We start from the raw sequence: 26,873 nt of genomic DNA, 5'->3' as shown, positions 1-26,873 counted from the left end.
TATAATCATGTCAAAAATGAATGGCATTCTAAAGGAGTTTTATATAAAGAAGAAAAAAAAATATGTTTATCAAAGAAAAAACATATTTAACACAGAAAAAAATAAATAAATTTAAAACGTGTGTGTATTTGTTGTATTAAAAAAGTGTCGGTAAAGAAGAATAAAATTAAATAAGAAATTTAAATATAATCATATTTTTTTTTTTTTGAAATCAAAAGCTTAAGCTTGTTAAGCGAGCTTTAGGGGATTTAAAGAAAATATAAAAAATAAAACTTAAAATTCATAACACAAACTCAATAAATGAAACATTCTTAAGTGCATTCTATCTACTTAACATTATTTATCGTCTATTCTATTTGTGCGAGGATAAAATTAAAAATTCGGGTTTTTCAATTTCATAGCATTACTAAATTGAGAATTTTCAACAATTTACATCAAAATTAAATTTTAATTAATTTTAAATTTCATACAATTTGGGTAAGGGTAGCATGTTCCTTACAGGGTGTGTGTGTTTTCATTAAAAGCATATCAAATTTAGGTGAATATTGTATTGTAAAATAATCATAAGGCAAGCTTAAGAGTTACGAGTTGGTTTCAATTTTCTGAAACGTGTTGTTTTCTTATTTATTGTTTTATTGAAAAAAATAGTAATTAATGGTTGTTATTTGCTCTTAATTAATATTGAACATGTGTATGTAGGGGAGATGATTAAATCGAAGCCCTTTTTCTTGAATTTTAATGTACATATATTATTATGTCATTGTCAATCTTGATTCGTTTTGTACTAGAACAGGATAAATACAGAATGACCCAAAATGAACAAAAATTCAAGGCAGATTTCATTTTTAGAAGATAAATCTATAATTTATAATCTATTTATGGTAAGCACCAAATCAAAAATTTACATTGTAACAGACGTAAAAGTTTTAAACATTTCAACGACTTCAAGTGAATACGAAGAAGCTAAGGATTTTAAGTGAATGGAAAGACTCCAAATCATTGCAATGCAAACGAAATATAAAAAACTCATAGACCGCAACAGAGGAATGTTAAGACTGATGAAGTTTTAGGAAATAGCAATATTTTTGATATCCAAAGATTTATGATTGAATTCAATGATTGCAATCTTTAGTTGAAGTCATTTAAATTGCATTCATAAAAGTTTTGCATTCTTTAACAAGCTTGATTAATAGTATTGCAATTTTTTACTATGAAACGCTGGAGAGAGCACGATATTCTTATGCTGTCAAATTATTAAAAAAACGTTGTGAACTAAGCACTGTTTAAGTGTTTACACCATCTGCGAGTTTAATTTATCTAAGTGTAAAAAGTAAACAATACAAAATGTTATAAATAAAAGCCTTATATGCGTAGGTAGTCTAGAAAAAGTCCCCTCAGGTCTTCTTTTTTGGCCAGTTCTATTGGTTTAAGACCCATTTTGACAATAACAATACAAGACTAAAGTAGAACAAATTAGGTAAAATCAATTCCCTTGGTAGATCAAATCAGTGAAGTTTAACTGTTAACAACTTTTGATAAACGGTTCTTAGAAAGAAATTGAAAAAAATTCAAAGAAATTTTGGGAGCAAATAGCGGAAATGATTTCCAATCATTGTAAGATTTTGGAAATGAGCAAAAATTGTAAAATTCCCATTCGGAACGTTTATATTTAAAGTTATTTATAACTAATAACATAAACTGAGGTGAAAAATTTCAATAACTGGCAAACTTTAAGTTTAAGAATCTTTAGGTAGAAGACATTAAGCGTGTTTATTTTTATAGCTGCTGTAGCTCTGTAAAATAAAAATCAAGCAAAGTTAAATATGCTTTATTATTTTGTGTTGAATTCTGTGTGGACTATTAGGTGTATTCTTTTAGTTGTTTCCCGCTCAAAATCTTGATAGAAAGTTAGTGTCTTTCCTCTGTATAACGAAATGAGCCACTTTCTACTGAAAAATCGTTGATGCCAAATGAGGATCACAATAGATCTTAACCTATTCTCTTTTTGTTTTAACCACTATCGTACTTTCAAGAAGGAACTAGAGAACATTATTGTAGTTCAATACAAAACCAAAAGGCAACAATGCTCTGAAACGAAAAATATTAAGCTTTAAGTTTAGATTGAACACTTTGTGGAAAAAAGTAGTTAGAAATCAACTGATGTACTAAGGCCTTAAGCTGTAGCTTTAAAATTAGAAGGATCTCAAACAAACTTTCTTCATCAATATAATTATATAGAAATCACTGCCCATTCACTTTGAGTCACTCTGTATTTTACTTTTATAGTTTCGACAAACGTGCGTACATTGGGATTTATATTAGAGTAAATTTGTTGGTAAAACTATGTCTGTATTAGTTTTAAAGTAAATGTTTTGAAAATACGTGTATTTTTAAACGAAAGAAAATCTTTACGCCAGGCAATTCTAACTTATTCGGTCCGTATACCATCAGGACAAATAAAATAAAGGACAGACCACAAACTTTTGTATTAGTTTAAAAAAACATTTGTTCCAATTTTTTCATATTTGGTGGTTAATTTATTTTGTTTTGTTGTTTATAATATTTAGTCTTATTGATTATATGCTACTTTATTATTGTATGATGTAAATTGTTTTGAATACCCCTTCCTATGATTGTTTTTTTTTTTTAAACATGCTATGTAGTTGGAAGTTCTAAAATAAATTCTATTAAAATCTTTGAAAAAAATCTCGAAACCTACTAAAAAGTTTCATTCACTATATCACATCATACGAAACAGGAAAAAAATCAAGTCATAAAAATCGATTTAGGTTTAATTGGTATTGGTATTCATATTCGTGCAAATTTTTTTCATCAAATCCAATAAAAAATAATATTTTTTTGTTCGAAAAAAATAATAAAAATGGTAATTTTTCTTTTTGTCATCAGCAGCCCAAATATTACTAGACTACAAAAATAAAATATTCAAAAGAAAAAAGCTCAAACTAAATTATAAAGTTCATACACAAAAATATCAAGCGTTGTTTTGTGCATCATTTACAAAACATTTATTTTATTTAATTATTATAATAACACATATGTAGAAAACAAGGGATAGAGTTCGACTGTTTTATAATACCATCAATCCATTTATATACACATTCCGTACAAACATTTACCAAAAGGGACACACAGATACGCATGACATTAATAATAATAATTTTATTAAAAAATTAAGGGGGATATCAACGGGCAGGATAAACATTTCAATATATTTTTGTTTGCATTCTAGAGAATTCAGCACACTTAATGCTGATTCCGTACACATTACAAAAAAAGATACAAAAACAAATCCATAATCAAAAAAAAAGACAATTCAAGATTTGTTTTTAAAAATCAAAAAAACAAAAACAACAAAATTAAACAATAATATTATTCAATTCAATTCAACACATTTGAGTTTTTTATGAAGAAAATTAAATACAAACAAAAATAAAGAAAATAAAAACAAATTTAAATTCATTTTATATTAGTTTGAAAATAAATAGAGAAGAAAATTAAACAAATCATTCACAGAATTATTATTTAGAAATAAAGAGAAAATCAATTGAGAAAAATGATATACTAAGTATTTACTGTGAAAATGGAATATAAAAATAAATTACTTTGGTTCTCATATTTATCTTAGTCAAAAAAGGATGCGTTATAGGCGGGGTATATATTTATTATTGTTAATGCTCTTTATAGTTCACTTCAAGACTAGCAAAATGTATGAAATGATTACAATTGACAGAACTCCGACATTGTTTCACATCTTCAACTTCGGCTTCAACGATTCAAAAAAAAAAATGTTGTTAGTGAATTTCTACAATCAATATATTACGGAAGGATATTGTTAATTTATTTATTTACACATGACTTTTAAGTTTACTCATACTCATTACTCGTACTCTATTCGCCAAAAGAAAGATTAAACAAACTAATATGTGATTAACAATTAGGAGATGTACCCAAATATGTTGTAATTATTTCCATTTCGGCGGTGGTTTTGAACTTAAAAAAATAAAAGCTGGGTGCTATTTATAGTATATGTTTTGTAAAATAAAAATATGCGCAGAGAATATAGTAGAAGAAGCTAACAGAGTTAGTTATAGTAGAGTTATAAAGGAAATTGCCCTGCAGCTAAACTAATCTCGCTTGTTAAGCCTATATTTTAGTTTTTGTTAATTTATGCGATAGAAGCTCCTATAGCTAAAAAGACATAAGTTCGTTTTTTATTCTATTATTTCATATAAATTGCGTTGCTGGTTCTTGATTTTTTTGTTTGAAATGGAAATGTATTACAACACGGATCTGGCCACTTCTCCCCAGAGTTCGTTGCATTTATATTATTTATTCGAGGAATTCTACAGCACACCTGCCGCCTGGTCATATCGCTTATTGCCCATTCCCATATTTTTTTTGGAAATATATGTGTTTATATTTTTTGGTATTAGGTATTTTTCTTGATTATTATTTTAATATTTTAGTAGATACTATTTATCTAAAAAAAATGCATATATATGGATTATTATTATTAAATTGGTAAAAGCTAGAAACAATTAAAAATAAATTTTTAGTTTATTTGTTTTTTTTTTTCTTTGTCAAATTTTGTTTCTTTAAAAGAATAATATTGTTAGTTTGGTTTTAGTATTAATTTTTTATAAGTAAATTGCAAAAATGTAATTATTTATACGTAAATCAGCCTTAATATATATAATTCGAATTAATAAGTTTAAATAAACAAAACTGAAAACAAAAGCAATTTAAATCAAAATCTTATAATCTAGAGGATATAAATAATAGAAATTGGAACAAGAAAATTAGAATTTAAAAGGAAACGAAAATAATGTTCTTCAAATATGTTAGTCACAAATAAAGTCAACTGTAAATTATGGATTGTTTGAAATAGTGGCACTGTTTTCAAGAAATAATTTTTAGATCCATTTTTAGGTTTTATTCCATCAGACAAAGCAGTTTTAAAATCATAATTAAAACAAATCTTTGAGTAACAATTGAAACAGTAGATGAACTGAAATTCTGTTCCTTGGAAATTCACATTCAGAAAACTAGACTCATAACCGTTCTTCGATGTTTAGATAAATCATTTTTGGTTTAGATTTTGCAGAGATGCAAAATGTCTTCAAGAATTGTACGAAACTTATATTGTTACATGAAAAGATTTTATCCAAATAGTTTAATAGATATCGACGAAAGATCACATTTGTGTATCAACAAAAAACTTTTTGCTAAATGTGGCGAATGTAGAAGTCAAAATCCTTAGCAAGTTTAACTTGCGAATGGATTTATTTCTTTCTTAAAAAAAACTATTTTCCAACACGAAAACAAAAAACCGGAAGCAGCAAACTGTTCTTCCGAAATTGGAGAAATAATTATGAGTTATTTTCAGATGAACATTTTCAGTTTGCTTCCATTTTTTCAACGTTTCTCAAACAAATTTGGTGAACAAGGAAAGTCTCTTTTCCTTATATATTCTCCACTTTATTAACTAATTTCTTAATATTAGCTTTTGGTAGACGATATATTTTTTATATTTGACTAAAAGTTTAAAATGGCGTCTACAAATAAACGGCTTTCAAAAAGATGATTCATTTTAAATTTAAAATCTATCCATAGTATAGTAGGATTTGAAACGAATAACACAGACAATATCCATAGTTTGAATAATACCGAAACCGATAAAAGTTAGAGTAGACTCTTACTATGGATGGGTTTTTGACATTTATACGAGTCTCGAATGGATCTTATGTGATTTCGTTCTCAAATGTTGGTACGATTGATATTGCATTTGTATCTCGATGGCTGTGTTCGTTGATTGGTTGTGCATTTGAAATCATTTGAGTTTTTCATTGGGTGAAAAAAAAACAATATATTACTGTTGATATTATTTAGTTTTGTTAGTGAAAATGGACTGACTGGGCTTATTTTGAAAGAGAAAACAATAGAAAAGATATTTATGTTTTGCTATGTTTCCACCAAAGGTTTATCTCAGTTTAGATTAAATAAATCTTTTTGGTGTTTCCACTGCAGAAGAAGACTTGACAGCACTTTCCAAAATACTAATAGTGTTTCGATGTTTTCGATTGTGGAAGTAAGATAGTTTGATTCGTGTTAAACAATGAAAAACTGAATAGTTTAGCACCATATAAGAATATTCTACCTGCTACATGTGCAATTTTTTTGTATCTGCAAATAACGATTTGGAATTGCTATATTTGCAAGTATTTAAATTATTAGTTTTTGGTACAGTAAATATTTATAAAACACTAGCTGACCCGATACACGTTATTTTGTCATATAAATAATTTTGCAACAGCCAATGCGATACCATTATTTGATCGTATTTTAGCTAGAATTAGCGAAATAATTAATATTTTGCCAGTTCCACTGGTATATAAAAAAAATCCATTTTCTCCCGTCAGAACTGCGAGCATTGGTCATAAATGGTTCTTTGTTCTTCATTTATTGGTGGGACATTACGAGCGACAAACACTGCCATTGTATTGTATTGTAAGGTAGTTCTCGATTCAATTCAGTGTCTATTCAAGTTTGAAACATTTCGATTTGGAAAATTCATACCAAAATGACTGAGTGGTAAGTTGGCAATGATAATGAAAACATCAACAATAACAATCAAGTCTTCAATATACATAGCGTCACTGAATACTATCGTAAGATCGTTGTGCACCGTGTACTATGTTGCAATTAAACCAAAACGCTTAGGAATAATCAAATAAGATAAAAACCTATTCTCAGGCCTACCAAATGTATATGCAAATTTTCATTGAAATTGGTTTCGGAGGAGTATGGCAGCTGACACTGTGACAGGAGAATTTTATATATTACATTTATCAACTGAGAGCTGAGAACAGTGCCATTATTAAAAACAAATTACGTGTATATGAAACTTAATTAATCTTTTTAAGTTTAAAAACAAAGAAAAACTAAATAAAATTTGTACAATAATTTTGGTGCATTTTTAAGGTGTTGTTTTAATATGTGTGCTGAAATCCCCCATTTATTTACCTCACACCGAGCGCATTATTTATTCAAAAAAAAATATAATTAAAAGGCAAAATATTAGAATACATTATTATGTATATAAACAGTGTTACAAACGAAACAACAATATATTTTAATTATTATTTACAACATCAAATTATTGTAAAATAACGATGACATGTTGTAAATATAATATGTGGTTCAATTTCTGTTGATAAAAATTATATAATGAAGGCACTTATAGCGGTTATAGAAAAAATGATAAATTAAAGCCTTTTAATTTTAGTTTAAGCTTGGTTATATATATAAATATATAAATATTAAATTTTTAAAGAATTTTTTTAAATTAAAAAACACACCAACAACAAATTTTAAGAAAAGTTCTGGGATAATATAATTATTTTTGAAGGAACAATATTTAAGCGCTTATAAACAGTAGCAATAATTTTTAATTTGTAGTATAAAATATTGACAATACTTTTTAAGCAACAAAAATATTTTTTTTATGTTAATCACATAAAAAGTACCTGAAGGCATGTGTTTTACTTTTTTTTTATTTTGAAATGTAATTTTTTAGAACGTCTATTTTTTGTTTGGTTTTTGCCATCGGTTCTTATATATAAAAAAGTTTCAAATTTCAATAATACGAGCGCTGGTTTTAAGAAAGCTATTTTGTTAGCAAAATTATTTGCGCGAATTTATGGAACCGACTTCAGACGATATTTTTTGATTTTTTGTATGAAAGTTGTATTTAAATGTGAAGAATATTGATAAAAAAAACACCACAGATTTAAGTATTAAATAAATTTTGGGAGCTTAGGAAAAGTTCAAATTGAAAAAAAGCTTGTAAAGGTTTTGATTTTTTGAATTAGTTTAATAGTTGATATGAGCGTTCTCTCTAGTGAAAGTCAACTTAAATGCCATAGAATTGAAAAGTCTCGCTTTTTGTTCTGTGGAGTATGAAAAGGTTTAAAAACATATTTCTAGGACGTTTGATTTTTTTAAAGCTAAGTTATTAGTTAAAGTCCTTGATATTTCTTATTACGACAAATGTGAGCAAATATGATCCGATAACTTGATGATAAGAATGTTAGCTCGTCCGTAAAAGACGCTTTGAGTTGGTTGATAAAATTCTATTAACAAGTCCCATAAGTCCTAGAAAAGGAACATTAAACCACTATATACATATTAGTTCGAAGTGTTGTTTTTTCCTTCAATATTCTTCACATATCATTTATTGTTTAAATTGGATATTCTATATTTTGTACGAAATTAAAAAAGTTTCAAAGTATATTAAGTTAAAAAATAAATCTAAATGAAAATATCACATATAACTTAAATTAAAGGGTAAATATAAAAATAATAAAATTCTTATTCCATGAAAACAAAAACAAATTTGGTTCCATTTTTTTTATACAAAATGAATAATAATAATGAAATAAAATGTAAACTTTGAATAAAATAATAATAATTTTACCTCATTTATAAATATAGAATATAACAACTCACCCTGGCCGCAAAACTAGTGTTAGGCTTTTCCAGCAATTCCCACAAATATTTCTGATACTCTGCGCATTTACCTTCGCCGAATTCCTCTTCGTCCCGTTGCCGCAGACTTTCAGCCTCCTTGCGCATTTCCTCGTGGACGTTCTCTTTACGCTGGTGGTATTTATGCTGGCAGCACGACTCCAGATAGAGTTCATCGACGCCCCAATACTCGAGATCATCGCTGAAGGCAAGCACACACATCTCGTCCACGATGTGCAGCTTACCGGTGCGGTAGAAATTTAAAATCGAACTAAAACTTTTCGGATGTCTATCGAAAAAATATTCGTTGTCAACTAAGGAATAATCATCGCATAATTCCGTTATGGATTCGTGTGTGGTGCATTCGCGCAGGCGGCCAAGTCTTGTGTGCGGCAGACGCTCGAGCGTCCGCCAGAGAACTTCGTGCTTGACGCCGCCCACGTTGATCGAAACGCGCGTGTTCATCTGTTTGGACTGTGCTATCATAAATGGTTCAGGTGGTGGTATGGAGGACATGGATCTGGAATGTGTCCGTTGTAGAAGTGCGGGTGGCTGGGAAGTTGTGGGGTTCGAGTTGGTCGGCGATGTAATGGGGAATGGAGCGTAGCGTACCTCTTTGCCAGTGGACCCGCCACCACCACCGCTACCGCTGGTGGTGCCCGCTCCACCGCCACCGGTGTTGGTGTTGGTGTTCGCCACCGATGTACCGTATGACAGATTGTTCGTATCGCCACCGAGACTGGTGTTGCCAGTCTCGATGTAACCAATAGCCGGATCGTAGCGACCCAAATTGCTACTGCTGCCACCAGCTGTAATGCCACCGACGCTGGTACCACATCCGTAAGAACCAGCGCCGCCAGTGCCCATGGCCCGGGCCCAGTCCACATTCCCACTCGTATCGTAGTATGGCTGATTATCGCTTCCACCGCTTCCAATCGTCTCGTTTTCCACCCAGTTCGTCGTCTGTTGCTGCTGTTGGTAGTATTGATGTTGTTGCTGTTGCTGTTGTTGTTGATGGTGCTTCTGTTGCTGTTGCTGTTGCTGCTGTAATTGTTGTTGCTGTTGGCCAACAGCCTGTCCACCACACAATGTTCCGACCATTTGTGATCCTCCATTATTGTATTGGGGCGGTGTAGACTCGCCCAGTTCCCAGCGCACCGCTTCACGGTCTCTATCGCGTTCGCCGACCATAGGGCCGCTACTGTAAAAAAAACAAGACACAACATTTTCAGAAAAAGGCTTATATCATCAAAAGTCAAAACTTACCGCTACATCGAATCAATCATCCCTATTATTCAGCTCCTTACTGAAGATTCTTTTATATCGGTGATAATTTGAAAAAAAGTGTAAAAACGCTGGCTATTGATGCTTTCTGCTTTAGCTACGATAACTTGCTTTATTCGACGTGGATGATTGCCCCTGCAGCAACTATTGTTCAGCCAACACTTCGTCATGTCTTCTTGAAATCACGTATGGTTGAATGCGGGTGACGGCGCAGCGGTGGCGTCTCGGAATCGATATTATACGTATACAACACGAGTTCCTTTCCGTATTATTGTTGAATGAATGGAAAAAGGGGTTTTGTATAATATGTACTGTATATATGTATATATAGAGGAGGTGTAGGTATAGAACTGCAATCAGTTTAATTAAAGCTAACCCATGCCAGCTGACGAGGACCATAAAGGCTTGTTATGCGATGACATCTGAAATGATAACAAAAGGCAAAAATAGCTTGTTAGAAAATGAGACAGTTTTGAGCGAGAAAATTGTGTACGAGTATTAGTTGAATACGAGTACATATCGAATAAAATAATAATAAAGGTATATAGGTACACAGTATAACATCACACAACGATAGAAATCGATAAGGAATTTTTAATTAAACTAATTAAAAATGAAATTGTCTATAGCATGCTGATTGTTGCTGATGTTGTCTTTCAGAAGGTTTAAGGTTTCGAAAATTGACTTTATTATAAATTTAATTGCTGAAACGTTTTGTCAAAACAAAATATCGTAGAATATTTAGGTAAACTAGTTTAAGGTGCGTTGCTTTAAAAAGCCTTCAAATAGGGCCATTCATTTCTCGCTTTCAAAAGTAAAGCTAAGTATGTTAAACACACACATTATACGAGTTCGTGAACACTGTATTTTTCGTAGTTCCTCAAAAACGTTCTCAAATGACACGATCTTCGGGCCAATTGAAGTCGCCAAAAAGTGAAATATTGCGAACAGCAAATTTCTCAATCAATAATTTTATAATTGTTCTTTCAAACACCCTTTTGTAAGAAAAGACAAATCAATTTTCAGAATTACTTTAATTGAAAAGTTGGACGATGTCCAAGTTTCTATTCTCGAATTAGGTTTTCCTCGAAGAAATGTATTGTACTACTCCTTAAGAAACATCAGTTTCTCTAAAATATACTCCCTCTTAATAAGTTTTATATCGTGATTACATCATCAAAGTAATGGAAGTAGTAAGTGTATAATGTTTGTTGTATGTTTAAGGCTCATGAAATTAATTGAAAAGTCAACACAAAAGAGTTTGTAATTCAAACTATTAAATCGTATCAAAGTTAAAGACCCAATTATATACTTTGGTTATATGGTAATAGCCTCGTGTCTGGTGGTCAGACAGACAGACAGAAATCCCTTGCCTCACTTTTCATAAAAATGTCCTAATTTAGTTATATTTTTATAGGTTGACAAAAAGCCTTATACACAACATACATAAAGTCAAGGTTTATACGCACTTTGTTGTTTGATAAAACAACGTTGGTTCTTATATAAACTAACTGCCCTTTAACTGCAAAGTACATAATATATGTATGGCATGAAACTTCATATAGTACATTGATTTGTGTATCGTCCATTTTATGATCCTACATTATACGCATAAAAATGTAATTAGGAAACCATCATTGGATGAATAAAAAGGAATTAACTGTTTTTTATTTGTTATTGATTTTTGAAATTAACTGAATGTGCCTTTAATGTTGCCACCATATCATATGTCAGTCAGTATTGAGATGTAGGTTAAGCAGATATATTAAATCAATTTAAGAAAAGTGGCTTTAGTTCACATGCTAGATTGGAAAGAACTCCACTTTCTTATGGATATAAGTACACATTCAAAAATATGGAAAAGAAAATAATTTCTAAAAACAATGTATAACAACTACAATTAGTAAAATGTAGAGTCTTGAAACTTGTATTATACTTATATACTTGCAATTTAAGAAAGCAGTGTGTTCATAAGGTCAAACGCATGTAACAAAAATTTGGGTTTATTAAAAAGATTTATTATACTATTTTAAATCATCGCACTGTTAATGTCTTTCCAAAATGTCGATCTCTAAAATCTAAATACGTTTGGAATAGCTCTTTTCGTGAGCCTTATCTCAAGTACTGAAAGAAAAATCGACTTTAAATATATTTTGTTTTACAGATCAAAAATGTTTAAAGAACTTTGAAAACAATTAAGTGTGTGTTTTTTTCTTATAGCAATTTAAAAAAAAAAGTGAAAAATTTAGTTGATTCCAAATATCTCTCGAATCAATAACGCAAGCGGTTCCAATTGAATTTAATATTATAAATTGTATAATTAAAGCTTTGAACAATCAATAGTTTTTTTTTCATAAAAAAAAAATGTACCAAAAATGCTACACAGAAAAAGTAAAGACCGGTTTTCCATTGGAAAATCTCGAGAATAAATGAAATTGTTGACTTCATTCAACTGTTTCATTCTACCACACTAGTTCTGGAAGAAGTTATCTTCGAGAAAACAAAAGACCATAGTCAAATTCTATCTTAATGCATTAAAAATGTTTTGAACTTCTTTGGTTCAGAAAAAAAACTATCAAATTGACAACAGAACTAGAATCGTTCAACTTAACATCAGGGTCAGAAACTCCTATCGCCCAAGGTTTGACATTTGATGACATCCGGTTAATTATCGTAACTTCTCATGTGTAAAAATCCTAGTTAGAGAAAAAACTTCTATAAGAACCGTTTGGCAATATGAGAAATCAATTGGGACGGTTTTAATGAATTCTTCAGGAACTTAAACCGGTCACTATGCTTCTTCGATAGTGACGTGGATTCCAGCGCAGATATGATTACAAATTTAATTTTTGTGGGATGAGAAATTGTATCCCGAATACCGTAAAATGTATTAAACCTAAGAGAACTCATGGTTTGATTTGAGCTGTAAAGACGTTATTGGGATCAGAGATGTAAGTTTCTTGAATAAGTTCAAACAAGTTAGAAAGACATGCAACGGCCATATTCGACGAACCAAATTTTTGCATGACTAGAAATTAGGAAAAAAACTACAGTGTCCTAAAGGTAGTAAATAATTTTGGTAATTTAAAAAAAAACGTACGAAACACGACGTCATCCAGCTATGGTCCACAATGACACTCAATATGTGAGCTCGATTGATAAAGCCAATTTGGTTGCAGTACAGATAGCTTTTATTTCGACGCTACCAAAAAGTGCCATGAGTCCTCCTGTTCTTGAGAGCACTCGTGCAGTTGCAAAATAACAAAAAGTCCTTTACATACACGAATCCGCTGGCCCGGGAAGTTGTCCCCTTATTGTTTTGAAGACGTGATATTCAATGTTAGTAAAACCACTGCATAAGCAGTGGCATTTGTGCAGCCTGTCCCTAAGAAAGTCGAATCCTCCCCCCCTTTAACTAGCGTTCAATAGCACTCACGTCCCTTCTTTCCAAGGTCAACGCTGATTAATTATCAGCTTAAGAAATATCTTAAAGAACAGAAGCTTTTAAATGACCGACAGTATGGCATTAGGTCCACTGGTAATCTCATGGTTTAACTCGCCGAACAATGGAACACATCTTTTAATCGTTTTGGAGAAAGTAAGATTATTACACTTGATATTTCAAAGGCATTTGATAGAGTTTATGACTAAGTTCTTTTATCAAAAATGCGCGCTTTTGGTATTGATGAATCCCTTCTTCGTTGGATTATAAATTACCTTTCGAACCGTTAAACACAAGTTGTATTGCACGGTTTAAATCTGAAACTCATAAAAAAAATGCTGATGTCCCCCGGGGCTCCGTTTTATCTCCGACTCTCTTCCTCATATTCATAAACGATCTGTTGTCTACCACTTCTATTTTATTAATCTGTTTCGCTGCCGAGACTATCCTAAGCTTTGTATATTTGTTACTAGATTAACATTCTTGTAGAATTTAATGCTTCAAAAACTCAATGTTGTCTCCTGTCGCTAAAGCTAAACTAATCATTTTTCAGTCCTCGGTATGTGTATAACAGACCACCTCTTATGGAACGATCACATATTCGATATTGCCAAGAATTATGGTAGGTGCTTAGGATTTCTCCGTCACGACGGTGCAAGACATTTTATAAGTAGCATATTGTGGCAGGTGTCAAAAAACTATGTGAGTTGAAAATCAATCCCAGAACTTCTGTATGCCTAACGATTCTTTCAACGTCAATGCACATTGCTGAAAAATGGGCTAAGCCAAAATATTATGATTTGTACCTAATTAGTTTTGCTTTAAATCATAAATGATCTCCAAGCTCGAAATGGAAAACAGATTTATTTATTTATTATCTAGGACTTTTTTAGTAGCATACACTTGAATTTTATTTAATTTTAGAGATTTCTGTATTTTCAAATAAATTTAAAAATGTCTCTTTTTTCCTGCTGAACTCTAGAAAAAAGAATTTGTAGGAATTAAACTTCCCATTTATCTATTGTACAGGGTTTTCAACAGAGACGCAACAAAAGTAGAGCGACAAGGATAGCAAACGACTCCATATTTCTTGCCGCTATTTTGACATTTATCTTCAGTAAGGTTTTCCATTCCATGATGAAAAGATATATAAACCAACATCGAGTCGAAATTATTAAAATTTGCCACCGAAATCAGGAGTCAGTGGCCTCAACGTTAAGAGCGCTACGTCCAATTTATGGTCATCATAATCGTCCTAGCAGATCAATAACTGAGCGTCTACTGGAAAAAAAGAAGTGCCCGTAGTGTTGAGAATATTGCTGCCGCTGAGGCATAAGACCCAAATGTGTCTCTCACACGTAGTTCTCAAGCGTTGGGCATCTCAGTGACGTCGTTGTGGCGAATTTTGCTAAAAGATCTTAGTCTACATCCTTACAAGATAAAATTAACGCAAGAACCGAAGCCGCTTGACCACCAGAAGCGCCGTATATTCGTGAATTGGGCTGATCAAAAACTTGAAAACGATTTGAATTTTGATCGAAAAATCATCTTCAGCGATGAGGTTTCTTTATGGCTGATTGGCTTCGTCAATAAACAAAATATGCGCTATTGGTCAGGCAGTAATCTACACGTACTTCATAAATCATCATTGCATCCCGAAACAAATCACGGTTTGGTGTAGTTTATGGGTCGGCGGCCGGTGTCATTGGGGCGTTCTTCTTCCGTGATGATCAAGACCGGCACGTTATTGTGAATGGAGGTCGCTACAACATTACTCGCACACAGGAATGGTTGAGAGTTGTAAGTCACTAGGCCCTTGTTCTTCATGGACTGACAAGGGCCACATAATTTGATTTTTTTACACTGAAACCCTATTAACTACCGAAATGCCAAATTCAAGTTTGTCCTGGTCAAGAGATTAACAAACGTTCATGCCTTTATTTAGAAAAAATATTCAACAGCTTTCCAAAAACAATTCGTCCTTAGGTGGGAACAGGTAAAGTATCCTATGTTCACTAAGTTTATGTGAAAAAATCAACAAGAAAATTAGGTAAACCTACTTCCTACGAAATAATAAATAAAAAGAAAATATTTTCGTGTCATGGTAATAAAGGTATATAAAGGAGAACCTTTGTACTATACCAATTTTGTGGAAAATTTCTGTATAATTCAGTCATTTAATATGCGTTTTCTTGCCCAACTTGCTCAATGTTCACAATATACTTTACTTAACTGGGCCAACAAGAATCTCAAAACCAAACCAACAAAAAAAAAAAACAAAATCTTTAGTACACGTGCACACGAAATGCTTCAGAATTGTTTTCTTATTTTTCTACACACAATTCTTTGTATGTTATGTACATATGTAATTAATTATATACATAAGTATATATAATCTTTCTGCACAGTAAAACATGGATAGCTGACTCTCGCTTTAGCTCCTTACCTCTAAATAAGAACCTAAGAATTTGTTCATATAAAACTAACATTATAAGTACCTTTCGCTTAACTTCCTTCGGCGCTTAATTGTCACTTATTTTATTTACACTTAAAATCATATGAAAAAAGACAAAACTTATTTTCCTTTTACCTTAAAATTTAAGGTGGAATCACTTATCTGAGTTTTACTGTAAATGTGAGCTGAGCATAGATACTCCTTGTTTGGCCTTATTCAACAAAACGCCTTGTTTGTTCAGAGCTTATAAGCTCGTAAATTTTTTCACTGCCAGAGCGCATATAAACACAAAGGTTTGGTCTTTCTCTGTACTTCGACTAGCCATATAGAGCCAGACCAGGTTATAATACAGGGACAGAGAAGAAGGCTTTTATTCCTCTTCCAAGAGCAATTACTTTCCTTTCTACCACATTCATGTGCCCAAACTCCTCAAGCACGACCCAACAACTACCATCCGCCTTCAAATAGTTTTTCTAGGAAAACGTCAGGTTGAAAAGTCACCCCCCCCCCCACCAAAAACCGACTAACATATACAAGTATACACATACACACATACACACATACACATATGATATCAAGGTATCCATTATGTCCGTTATTTCTATTTCGTGGCTGTAATTAAGTAAATGACTTGATAGATATTATAGCTTCTCAGGAGTCCGTTTAAAACGTCCATTACTTGAAAAAACAACCAGCGGGTAAATAAAACGTATATACAAAAAAACTTACTCAACCCACTGGTATTGATTTTCAATTTTACAACTTGACAACAACAGAAATATAAAAAAAATATAAAAATAATAATAAATACTTAAGTATTTATAAGGCAGAGGGCACATCACTGATGGCGTTGGCGGTGTCAAGAAACTCTTCGTTGAAGTTGTCTTAGAGCCATGGAGGTTATTGAATTTATTTTAACGTTTTATCGGTTTAAGAGTCGAATGTTTCAAAGGGAGGGTCTTTTAATTTTTTGGAGCAGAGATAATACCTACTGATAAAATGGAGGCAGGGTTCACCTATATTCAATTAAGCTTTATTTAATAGCTGTGGTGTGCTCGCACATTGGTCATGAATTTAAAGACCATCAGAGTTATTTGACGACAGTGATATAAAAAACGAGCAAAGAAACATAGGGTTGTTTTGTTTTATTCTCAATTGTTAAAATGGGAGTAGAGACAAGCTGAAAGTCTTTATGGTTTTTTGGGGTAAAGTTTTGCACTGTTCTTTCAAAAAATATTGAATTATAAAGATATTTACCATCTGATTTTAAGTCTTCCTTTTTAAGAGGGTTTCTTTTAAGATTAAAACAGAGGCTAGGATGTGACCCACACAGATAACTTCCCAGCTTAAAAGGTTTGTAGGTTTTAGTGTTTTATTAAAAAAGTTGTCAGTTAAATTATTCTTAAAAATTTAAAAATTAATAACAATATTTTGCATATGATGAAATAGTTTGATTTCAAAATCTATTTTCGTTAACGAGATTTTTTAGTCGTTAACAAATGTTTACCAATTCTAGTAGCATTCCTTAAAGATTTTTATTTCTTATATAAACAAATAAAAATTGGATGAAAGAAATTAATTTGAAGTCAATACCTTCTATTGTTCAAGTGATATAGACAAAGGAACATCATTTTTACCAAATGTTCGTACTGTTTTTTGTAGATATTATTTTTTGTGAAAAAACAGACTGTAGGATTTTTATAAAAAATTTACTGAATGTTCAAAACTTCAGATATGTGAGATAAAATTAATTGGAAACCAATATTTTCAATCTTTGAAAAGACATTTGAGTCGAAAATCAATTTTTACCAATTTTTAGAAATGCTCTTTTTAGGTTTTTATTTTCTGTTAAAAAACGTTTAATTCGATTTTCAAAAAAATGTATCGAATGTTCAGAACAATATTTCTCTTAACATAAAATAAGATGTATTTAAGTCATAATTTACTTATATAATATTAGAGAAGTTGACAATGAAAACAACTTATTTTCTTGATTAGTATTTATCAATTTCTTAAGTTTTGATGCATAAAAATGCTGTAAAATGAATAAATACTGGTGAAAGGACTATTTTTTACGAATCAGCCATTTTTTCTCCCTACTTTTTGCGAATTGCTCAAAAAAATTGGAAAAAAGCTATTTATTTAAAAATTTGAACTTTGATGACTCCTACTGGCGAACCAGTGTGAGTTACAAAAAAAGCAATTTTAAAGAGGGTGGAATTCCCTATGAGGTCCATTTAACCGGTTGACAATATTGTAAAAGGTGAGTGAGCCTTAGAACTTTTAAAAAAAAAAACATTTTTTGTACATGCATTTAAAATGGGAAAACTTCTCTACTTTGGTGGGAATTTTTTTCTATAAGTAAAATGATATTTCGCTTGAGCACCGAGAAAAAAATAATTTTTTGCGGAAATGAATCACCCTAATATATACATAACCATTTTGTATATAATTTTGCCCTCTACAATTTTTGTACCAGACTTTTAATTGTACAAACAGTATGAAGCTAGATACTAACGCAACTTATAACTTATAACGGAAAAACTATCAACTTGAGGTGAAAATGTTCTAAGACCATTTTTTGTGTCTAAATTTTTGTTTTGTACGACCAATAAAAAACGAGATATTAAAAAAAATTCTAATTCCGTGACCTTTGACCTCGAATAACCTTTGATGCGTACATGATATCGGGGTCGACTTTTTACACATTGTTAACAACAATATAAGAAAGAAGGGTACCAAAATTCAGCTAGGTGGGAATTTTTCCGAGCTTTTCGTCTAATTTGACTGGACTAGTACGTTTTTAATAAATTGAAGCTGAAATAAAACACCGACCACGCCTACTGTAAGAAATTTGTATTAATTTTGTATTGTATTCAAAAAGTTCATGAGAAAAGTTCATGAGTTCATTCATTTTCCGAAAGTTATGCTGTAATCAACGTTCCGTTTTTCATTTCGTAAAGCACCGATGTTTGGTTGTAAAATCAATAACATCCAGATTTTGGGAAATTTGATTGACAGATTGCTGGTTATTTCGCAGCTGAACTTCTTTCATATTAATATTTATGCATTTAATTAAAAGCAGAATTGTAACACATAATTCACTTTAGTCGCTTACAACGACCTTGTACTTGTTACAATATGCTTTCGAGCAGTTGAAAATGTTAAATTACAACATCTTTATGGCAATATCGTTTTGCCCACAGTCACCACCACAAAAAAAATAGGAGTTCCTGAGATAATTTTTAACCTAAAAAAGTGTATGAAGTATTTTCATTATTTTTGTCCTATAACAGTTTTTGGCCTGAAACTGTAAACTCTAAACTTCCAAAAAACGATAACTAAATCTTAATTTGTGTGTTTCAGAATTATAGGGCTGGAGTTCAACATCTGTCAAACTAAGTTGTTTAACCAATTTTTCTCACACTATTCACACTATTTTCTTCAGCGACGAAGCACAATTCTTACTTAATAAACAAAATTTTCGTATTTGGGGCTCTCAGAATCTTCAAGTGATTGAAGAGAGGCCATTACATCCGCAAAAAGTCACTGTTTGGTGCGCTCTTTAGTCTGGAGGTGTTATTGGACCTTACTTCTCCAAAACCGGCAACGAAACGACTGTCACCGTCAATTCGGAAAGTATAATAAGCGACCGCAAAATGCACATCCCTGTATAACTAAGACGAAATCTAGCATTCAAATTTAAAGTTCTCGTAGAATTTCGTGGAAATGTAAATATGTAGTTCTATTTCTACATCAACAAAATTTAATTTGCGTTTTACTTCAAATTCTACGTCGCACTTCTCACCATTATAAATCATACAAAGAACTCATATATTAAAAATTTATTGCGCAATTAAAAGAATATAAATCGTGTAAACATAACTTCCATACATGCCAACAAAAATTGGGGATTAAAATAAAAAGAGAATCATATACGTCGTCGGGCCTAAAAACAATACCATTTTAATTCGAACAAAATGTCAATAATGTCGTCCTAGTCGGTGGTGCGTCGCCGTTGCCTCTTGCCACAGACAACGATGAAACTTTGCCGACGACGACGACAGTGTGTCTTACCAAGCTTTGACGTCACATGGTTTTTGTATTCTCTTACAAATTCGGCACAAATTCAGGACACAACAGGAAGTCAAGTGAAAAATAGAAATTCTCAAAGCCGCCAGCAACCAAGACAGCGCCAAGACTTTCACAGCAAAAAAAAAACTCACTGCAATTGATGATGTTGACAATAAATGTATGGTCACTAAAAACAAGGCAACCAGCAACAAAAACCTCAGTGCTGACAACACGATGCTGGATGCCAACTTTCTAGACACATTCATTTTGTATTTTTTCCCTGACGCTTCACAGGATCCTGGTCGGGTCGAGGTAGAAGAAGTATATAGATTATATTTTTGTATGCGGTTATGCAATTTTGGAAATTGGAATCCTTTTTGAACGTATAAATACAAATAAAAACAAAATAGCTCTGTGCAATTTCTCATTTAACCCCGCATGCATTTTAAATGAGCACGTTAACACCCTCTCATCACAAAAAAAAGTTGTTCTTTTGGATGAACAAGCACGTATGGTGTAGGCCCATTACGATGTTGCAAGGGAATTGAAGTAGGTTGCACCGAAGACATATCTAATCCAAAGATCTAACATCACCTACCAGGATCGAAGTCAGGCGCCATGCCATCACCATCACCATCACCATCGCCAGAAGAGTTTACAGCACATTCTATGTGTCAATGCCAGGAGCACCTCCCTATATTACGACACAATTTCAATAATTTTGAAATATTGAATCATGTTAACGATGTTCAAAAAGAAAATGTCACACAGTCTCATGGGCAGATAAGTTGTGCGAAAATGTTCTACATGATACTCCCTGTACGCCAAGCCAGTGCCAGTGACAGTGCCAGCACCTGTTCGCGTCAGCCATTTAATGGGAACAAGTGTTTTCGTATATTCTGTTTGAAAATAGATCCACACACTAAATGTACTTTGCCGCGCGTCCGTCAACAGCCCACCCGCAACCGCCATCAAGTAGGACGTAATCGTAATCCTTTTGTGCAGAATATAATAAACGACTTCGTCATAGTGCGTTTCGCCCCAATAAATATGTAAATATGTAAATATGTAGGTACTCGCCCAAAATAGAAACGGCTATTTTTGAAACAAAGCATCCGTGCGCACATCTCACAAGGGATTTCCCTTTGCCTGATGGCCGGATGGCCTGCTCTGGTCAGGAGGGGCAGGCGGCGGCGGCGGCAGGAGCTGCAGCTTAGTTATGACGAATTACAGTTTAACTTTCAATTTTTGTTGTTAGTTGAAATAATATTTGTGCGAGTCATTTATCTCGTTGCGGACAGAGAAAAGTTCAAATAAACATAAATTCACAGATACTCGTTTACGTAGAACGGCGAGTACTTGTTTGCTTACGGCAGGTTTCTGTGTTAAGCCTGATGTATCTAAAAACCAAATTGTAATTATTCATTTGAAAATTAGGGATTCAGTATTATGACAAGCTGTTGAAATGTGGGAAATACTACAAATTTTGTATATTTTATACAGAAAAACATGTTTGAGATAAAATAAATGGATTTCTTTTGAACGAATCATTGCATTGATAGAGTAGGAAGAAAGAGAGAGAGGAGAACGGCAGTGGTGGAAAATGCTTTACTGATTATTATTTGTTTAATTTTTCTCGAAAATTAAAGTGGAGATTTTTGGAAAAGGTTATCAAATTATGTACATGTATTTTGTTTGTTGTCAAACAGCATTGTATAGAATTCTGAAAAAGTATAGATAGTGGAATAATATAAAGGGTGTTGATTTTAGACGCGTGGTTTTCAAAAGGACATAAAACCCTTATAATTTAAGGTTCCTGGACAAGAATTTATTGTGTTTTTATAAGGATAAAGTTTGTCATTATGTTTTAAGAAGGTATTTTTTGGCGAATGGCCAAAACCACACGTCTAAGAATAACACCTATTAGTGGCCGGTTATAGCTATCAGTAAAATCCATCAGTTAAATGTTTGTTATTAACTTTTAAACATGTTTCAAATTTATTTCTAGCAAAATATTAATGCCATAAGATGAATCCCATATTCAAGTACTTTTTTCAAAAAGAAACAATGCATTTAAAGTTTTATTTAATTTATATGAACATAAATCCATTATAATTTTTTTACTGAACACCTGACTGCCAAAAGCCAAACAAAATTCCATTTCATTTAACTGCTGGCATGCCAAATTTTTACTGTTCCGATCTCATTATTAAAAATTTTACTGAAAGCAACAGTAAAAAACAAACTCTTCAAATAGAAACTTCAAAGTGACATTTAATTTAATGACGTACATTTACTTATTGATATAAACGCTCATCAGTAAAACATTTCAGATTCTTCCTGTTTCAAATTTTACTGATGGATTTTACTGATAGCTATAAACGACCCTTTAGAATAATATGCGTCGTACATGTCAAGTGCACAGTCATAAATGTAAATCATCAATTTTTCGTTTTCAGCAAGTAATTAAAACATCACTCATAGCCAAACAATTTTGATGATCATTTTATAACGTTTCAAAGTTTTGACTTTGACCACTAACTGTGGAAAACAATATAATTAAATTGGTTCCTCATTCGATTCTTTTATTGCAATTTTTGACCTACAACGATATTGGTGTAACAGGAAAAATCTTACGCACAAAGGAATATAGTTGGGAGCTTTATGAACCAAAACAAATAAGCTGTCATTGATTTCTGTGAACGCAAAGCTTTAAAATCGATAAGTTCGGATCATAATTACGATAATTCACAGGTCTTTTACGACGTCAGTAAAACTTGAACTTTCCATGTTTTTTTTTTAATGTTCATCAATCCATTAAGGTGAACGACAAGCATTTAATTAATATTATGACCTAAATGACAGCTGACAGATGTCAAAAGACAACGCTACCAACTTGAAAGCACAAAATGAATGAAACTTAACAAAATTAAGGCACAGAGCAAGCAATAGGAAAATAGAGAAGGATTTAATAAGATGACACATGGACATAAAGGTCTTGAATATTAAAATGGGAGCTTAAAACAGAATTCGGTACATTATTCCAGATACTAAATATGCAATCTTTATACTGAATGGTAAATATCTGTTTTAATAATATTCTTTTAAAATATTTTTACTAAGAAAATATATAATCATTAAGTTTGGAAACAGGTTTTCTTACTGTTATTAAAATGTGCGTGTTTCAACTTAAATTCTTGAATCAACTCAAAGAAACTAAGAAATTATTTAATTGAATTTGAAATCGTTGTCGATAAACTACAATTTTTATAGGACTCCTACAATTTTCCGATATTTCGGCGACTCTAATTTGGTTTTCGATGTTCTGAATTTTAGTGAATGATTATTTCTTTACCCTAAAAAAAATTAAATAATTTTCATTAGGTCCAGAAAACAACTATAAAAATTAATAAAAAAAAGGAGTTTCTGACGTTTCAAATATTTGTCTTTAATAACACATTATTTGTTATTTTCAAGAAAATTTGAATCTAAATTTCGATTACACTTGAAAATCAAAAACATACAATGTGAAAAAACTCGAGACTTTCTTTAGATTATTTTTGTATTGAAAACAAAAAAAGTTTTTGTTTTCAAAATTGTTCCTGATTCTCAGTCTTATGGTTTACATACATATATAAGATATATCCAGGAAATCTTTTAAGAACGCATTATCAATATGTAATGTGTAATACTTGTTTTATATATTCAGCTCCGAATAAATTCAGTGAGGCATGAAATACGTGGTATATGTACCCTGGCATCTTCTAGCAATAATATGTACATTTGAACATGACTACATATACATATATTTAAGCCATTATACGTAGCACGAGTAAAGATACTATGGTACATGTCAGAATGGACATCCAGAACCTAACTGAACGGACATATTATGCCAAGGATATTTTGTAATAACCTTAACCCTCAATAGATTATAAGAAAGGAGAGAAGAGAAAAAATGTAGATATATGAAGAAATTATGCACATTTGTGATGTGCATGTCCAAGGGCAATAATAACGATGACGACCAAGACGACGACGACAACGAAGAATGGTCTAATTCTAATTTACTATGACTAAACATAACGCTGCTGTGGTCTTTCGAAAACATGATTATTGGTTTTGGTTGCGGAATGTTTCTTACCCATGATCATCATTATCGTCGTCTTGATGGGCATGACTTTGTTTTCAGGATTAAGGATGCATGCATATTTTCGGGTTTAAAGTTTGTCAAAAATTTGAAAATTTTTGAAAAACTTTAAGCTAGCTTAAGAAATTGAGACTAGTTTTAAAGAAACTCAAAAATATAATGAGCGTCAGTATTTAGTAAGAGAACACATTCTAATTAAACAATTAATTTAATATTTAATAAAATGGCGTCATTTAAGATTTAATAAAATGGCGTCAAGTGCAGTCAGTGTTTGTGAGAAGTGCAACAAAAATATAAATTTAAGTGGGAAAAATTTCATTATTTGCGACGGCGAATGTAAAAAAGCGTATCACTCCAATTCCTCTTGCAGTGGAATATCGAAACATAAGTTGACAGAGATTGTGAGGGATAAATCTCTATGGTTTTGCTTATCATGCAAATCATTGAGGGACAGAAGGCGTAGCAGCATAATTCCATCACAACTGCAGCAACAACAACAGCATAATAGTTCAACAGGTATTACTAGTCTTAATCCAACAAATACAACTGAATCAGATAATATTACGAACAAACAACTTTCGGATAAACTCGATGAAATTTTAAATTTCCAAAAAACTCTTGAAAAAGAAATAAATTCACTTAGGAAAACAGTTGATGATTACAAAGCGCTAACTAATACCATAATGGAAGAAAACACAAACATGCAAAACGAATTATATATACTCAAAGAACTATTTAACACATATAAACAAAAAGTTGAAAAACATAAACAAACTTCACTGAACTATAGCTTAGCTTTATCTGGTATCCCATTAAAAACCGATGAAAATCTGAAATCGATATTCATAGCAATTTCCAACAAATTAAATGTCGATATTACACAAGGCTGCATAAAAGAAATTTATCGCAAGCCACACAGTAACGACGAAAACAATAGCCCGAGTCAAACTAATCCACCAAAGATCTTGATTGAATTCTTTGAAAAAAAAACTCGCGATAGTATCATAAATGCATACAAGAAGAGCAACAGAGATAAAAAATACCTTAACACCGGTTCGGTCTTTGGCGACAACACAACACAACCAGTGTATATAGAAGAAGTTCTCACAAAATTAAACAGCTACTTATTTAAGAAAGCGCGAGACTTAAAGAGACAAAATAAAATTGCATTTGCGTGGGTTACTAATGGAAGAGTACTAGTGCGTCTCACAGAAAAAGGGAAAGTAAGAGAAATTCGCAACATTGACTTCTTCAATGAATTGTGAGATGCATGTTCCCTTCTCCCCATGCAATATTCTCTATGACAACATTGCCAACATTAAATTATCTACAGGTAGCACTGCTAAAATTCTCTACATCAATGCTAGATCCATAAAAAACAAAATTGATGAATTTGAGCATATAATTAAAGGCTTTAATATTGATATTGATGTTATCTGCGTCACAGAAAGTTGGCTTTCAGACTCTGATGAAATTTATTTTAACTTAAAAAATTATGAAAAAATTACTGCAAACAGACCTACTGAAGGCGCGGGAGGTGTAATTATCTTTATATCTAAAAGCCATTCGTATACGCATTTATTTTCAATGAGTGACAACGAGGATAAAAAAAAAAACTAAAAAATTACTCTTTTGATATTATGTGCGTTTACCGTAAACCAAACCTGATTGTTTCCAAGAAAGAAAAATTTCTATCCGTCCTAATGGAAAACATAACCAGAATGTCTTTACGAAATTCCATAATTGTTGGCGACTTTAATATAAATATTTTGATCGAAGATACTTTTGTCATAAAATATCTTAACCTTATCAGAATGCACGGATATTTTGTTATAAATAAATCAATTCCTACCCGAAAAAATGCCAACCTTGATCACTTTTTTGTTAACAACCCCAATTACAATATAATTGCACATCACTCAAAACTTGACTTAGTTGACCATAATGTGACAGCTATTGACATAAGCGCTCCAAAGCCTGTAACGAAACACACATCACTAAAGCTCAACCCAAAATACATATATGTCACTGATGCAACAAAACTAACTATGAAGCTTAAAAAACACCCAATAGTTTTGTATGATTCCATGGCTTGTGAAGAAATGTACAATTACTTTGTTAACAAATTAAACGCTTATATAAAAAACACATCAAAAAAAGTCAAAGTCAAACAAAAACAAACCGATTCCTGTGAATGGCTCAGTAGCGAATTGATTTCTCTAATCAAAAAAAAAAAACAAATGGTTTAGTAAACTGAGTAAGGATCCTAATAACATTTACATTCAGCGACAATACAAATATCTTAGAAATCAAGTAACAACTCAGAAACGACAAATTAAAGCAGATCATTACAGAAAACTTTTTGAGAGAAGTCTAAATGACAATAGGAAAACATGGGAAAATATCAACAGCCTTTTGTACAATAAATCAAAAAAGAATATGAACTGTCCTTTGCTCAATAACTGCTCACGAAACGAAAAATTAAAAAAAAAATAAATGATCTTAACGAATTTCTTGCTACGGTTGGCAAAAAAATCATAACTAAATGTCCGACTCAAAACATAGTCTATCCCACCAAACTGCAATTGGAAAGTTTTATACTAGGAAAGACAACACCAGAACTTATAAAAACTATTATGTGTGGGCTTAAACCATCAAAAGCTAAGGATGTAGACAATGTTTTTTCTTCACTACTAAAGGAATGCGGTACAGAGCTTTGTAAACCAATCTCCATACTAATCAACAAATCATTAAGAGAGGGATATGTTCCAAAGATGATGAAAGTGGCCAGGGTTATCCCTATCTTCAAAAGTGGTGACATAGATGACTTCAATAATTATCGCCCTATTTCAATTCTACCTATTATATCGAAAATTATGGAAAAAGTTGTAAACCAGCAATTAATGGAGTATATCGAGCGT

General features: G+C 31.8%; 1 protein-coding gene across 12 annotated transcripts in view; it reads right to left on the bottom strand.

Annotated features, from left to right (window-relative positions):
- Positions 1–26,873, bottom strand: part of LOC129944471 (potassium voltage-gated channel protein Shab) — a 187,204-nt gene that overhangs the window by 57,967 nt on the left and 102,364 nt on the right. For all 12 annotated transcript variants that reach the window (XR_008781450.1, XR_008781451.1, XR_008781449.1 and 9 more), the window contains 2 exons: positions 9,814–10,253; positions 8,530–9,748 (listed from right to left, as the gene is read on the bottom strand). Coding sequence is in view for 9 of the 12 variants with exons in the window: in XM_056053921.1 (XP_055909896.1) it covers positions 8,530–9,738 (1,209 nt within the window). In the remaining 3 variants the exon portion in view is untranslated. The remainder of the gene's footprint in view (positions 1–8,529; positions 9,749–9,813; positions 10,254–26,873) is intronic.

This window comes from Eupeodes corollae, chromosome 2 (genome assembly GCF_945859685.1).
Source record: "Eupeodes corollae chromosome 2, idEupCoro1.1, whole genome shotgun sequence".
NCBI lineage: Eukaryota > Metazoa > Arthropoda > Insecta > Diptera > Syrphidae > Eupeodes > Eupeodes corollae.
The sequence above is the reverse complement of the archived record's forward strand: the minus strand, read 5'-3'. Positions and strand labels throughout refer to the sequence as shown.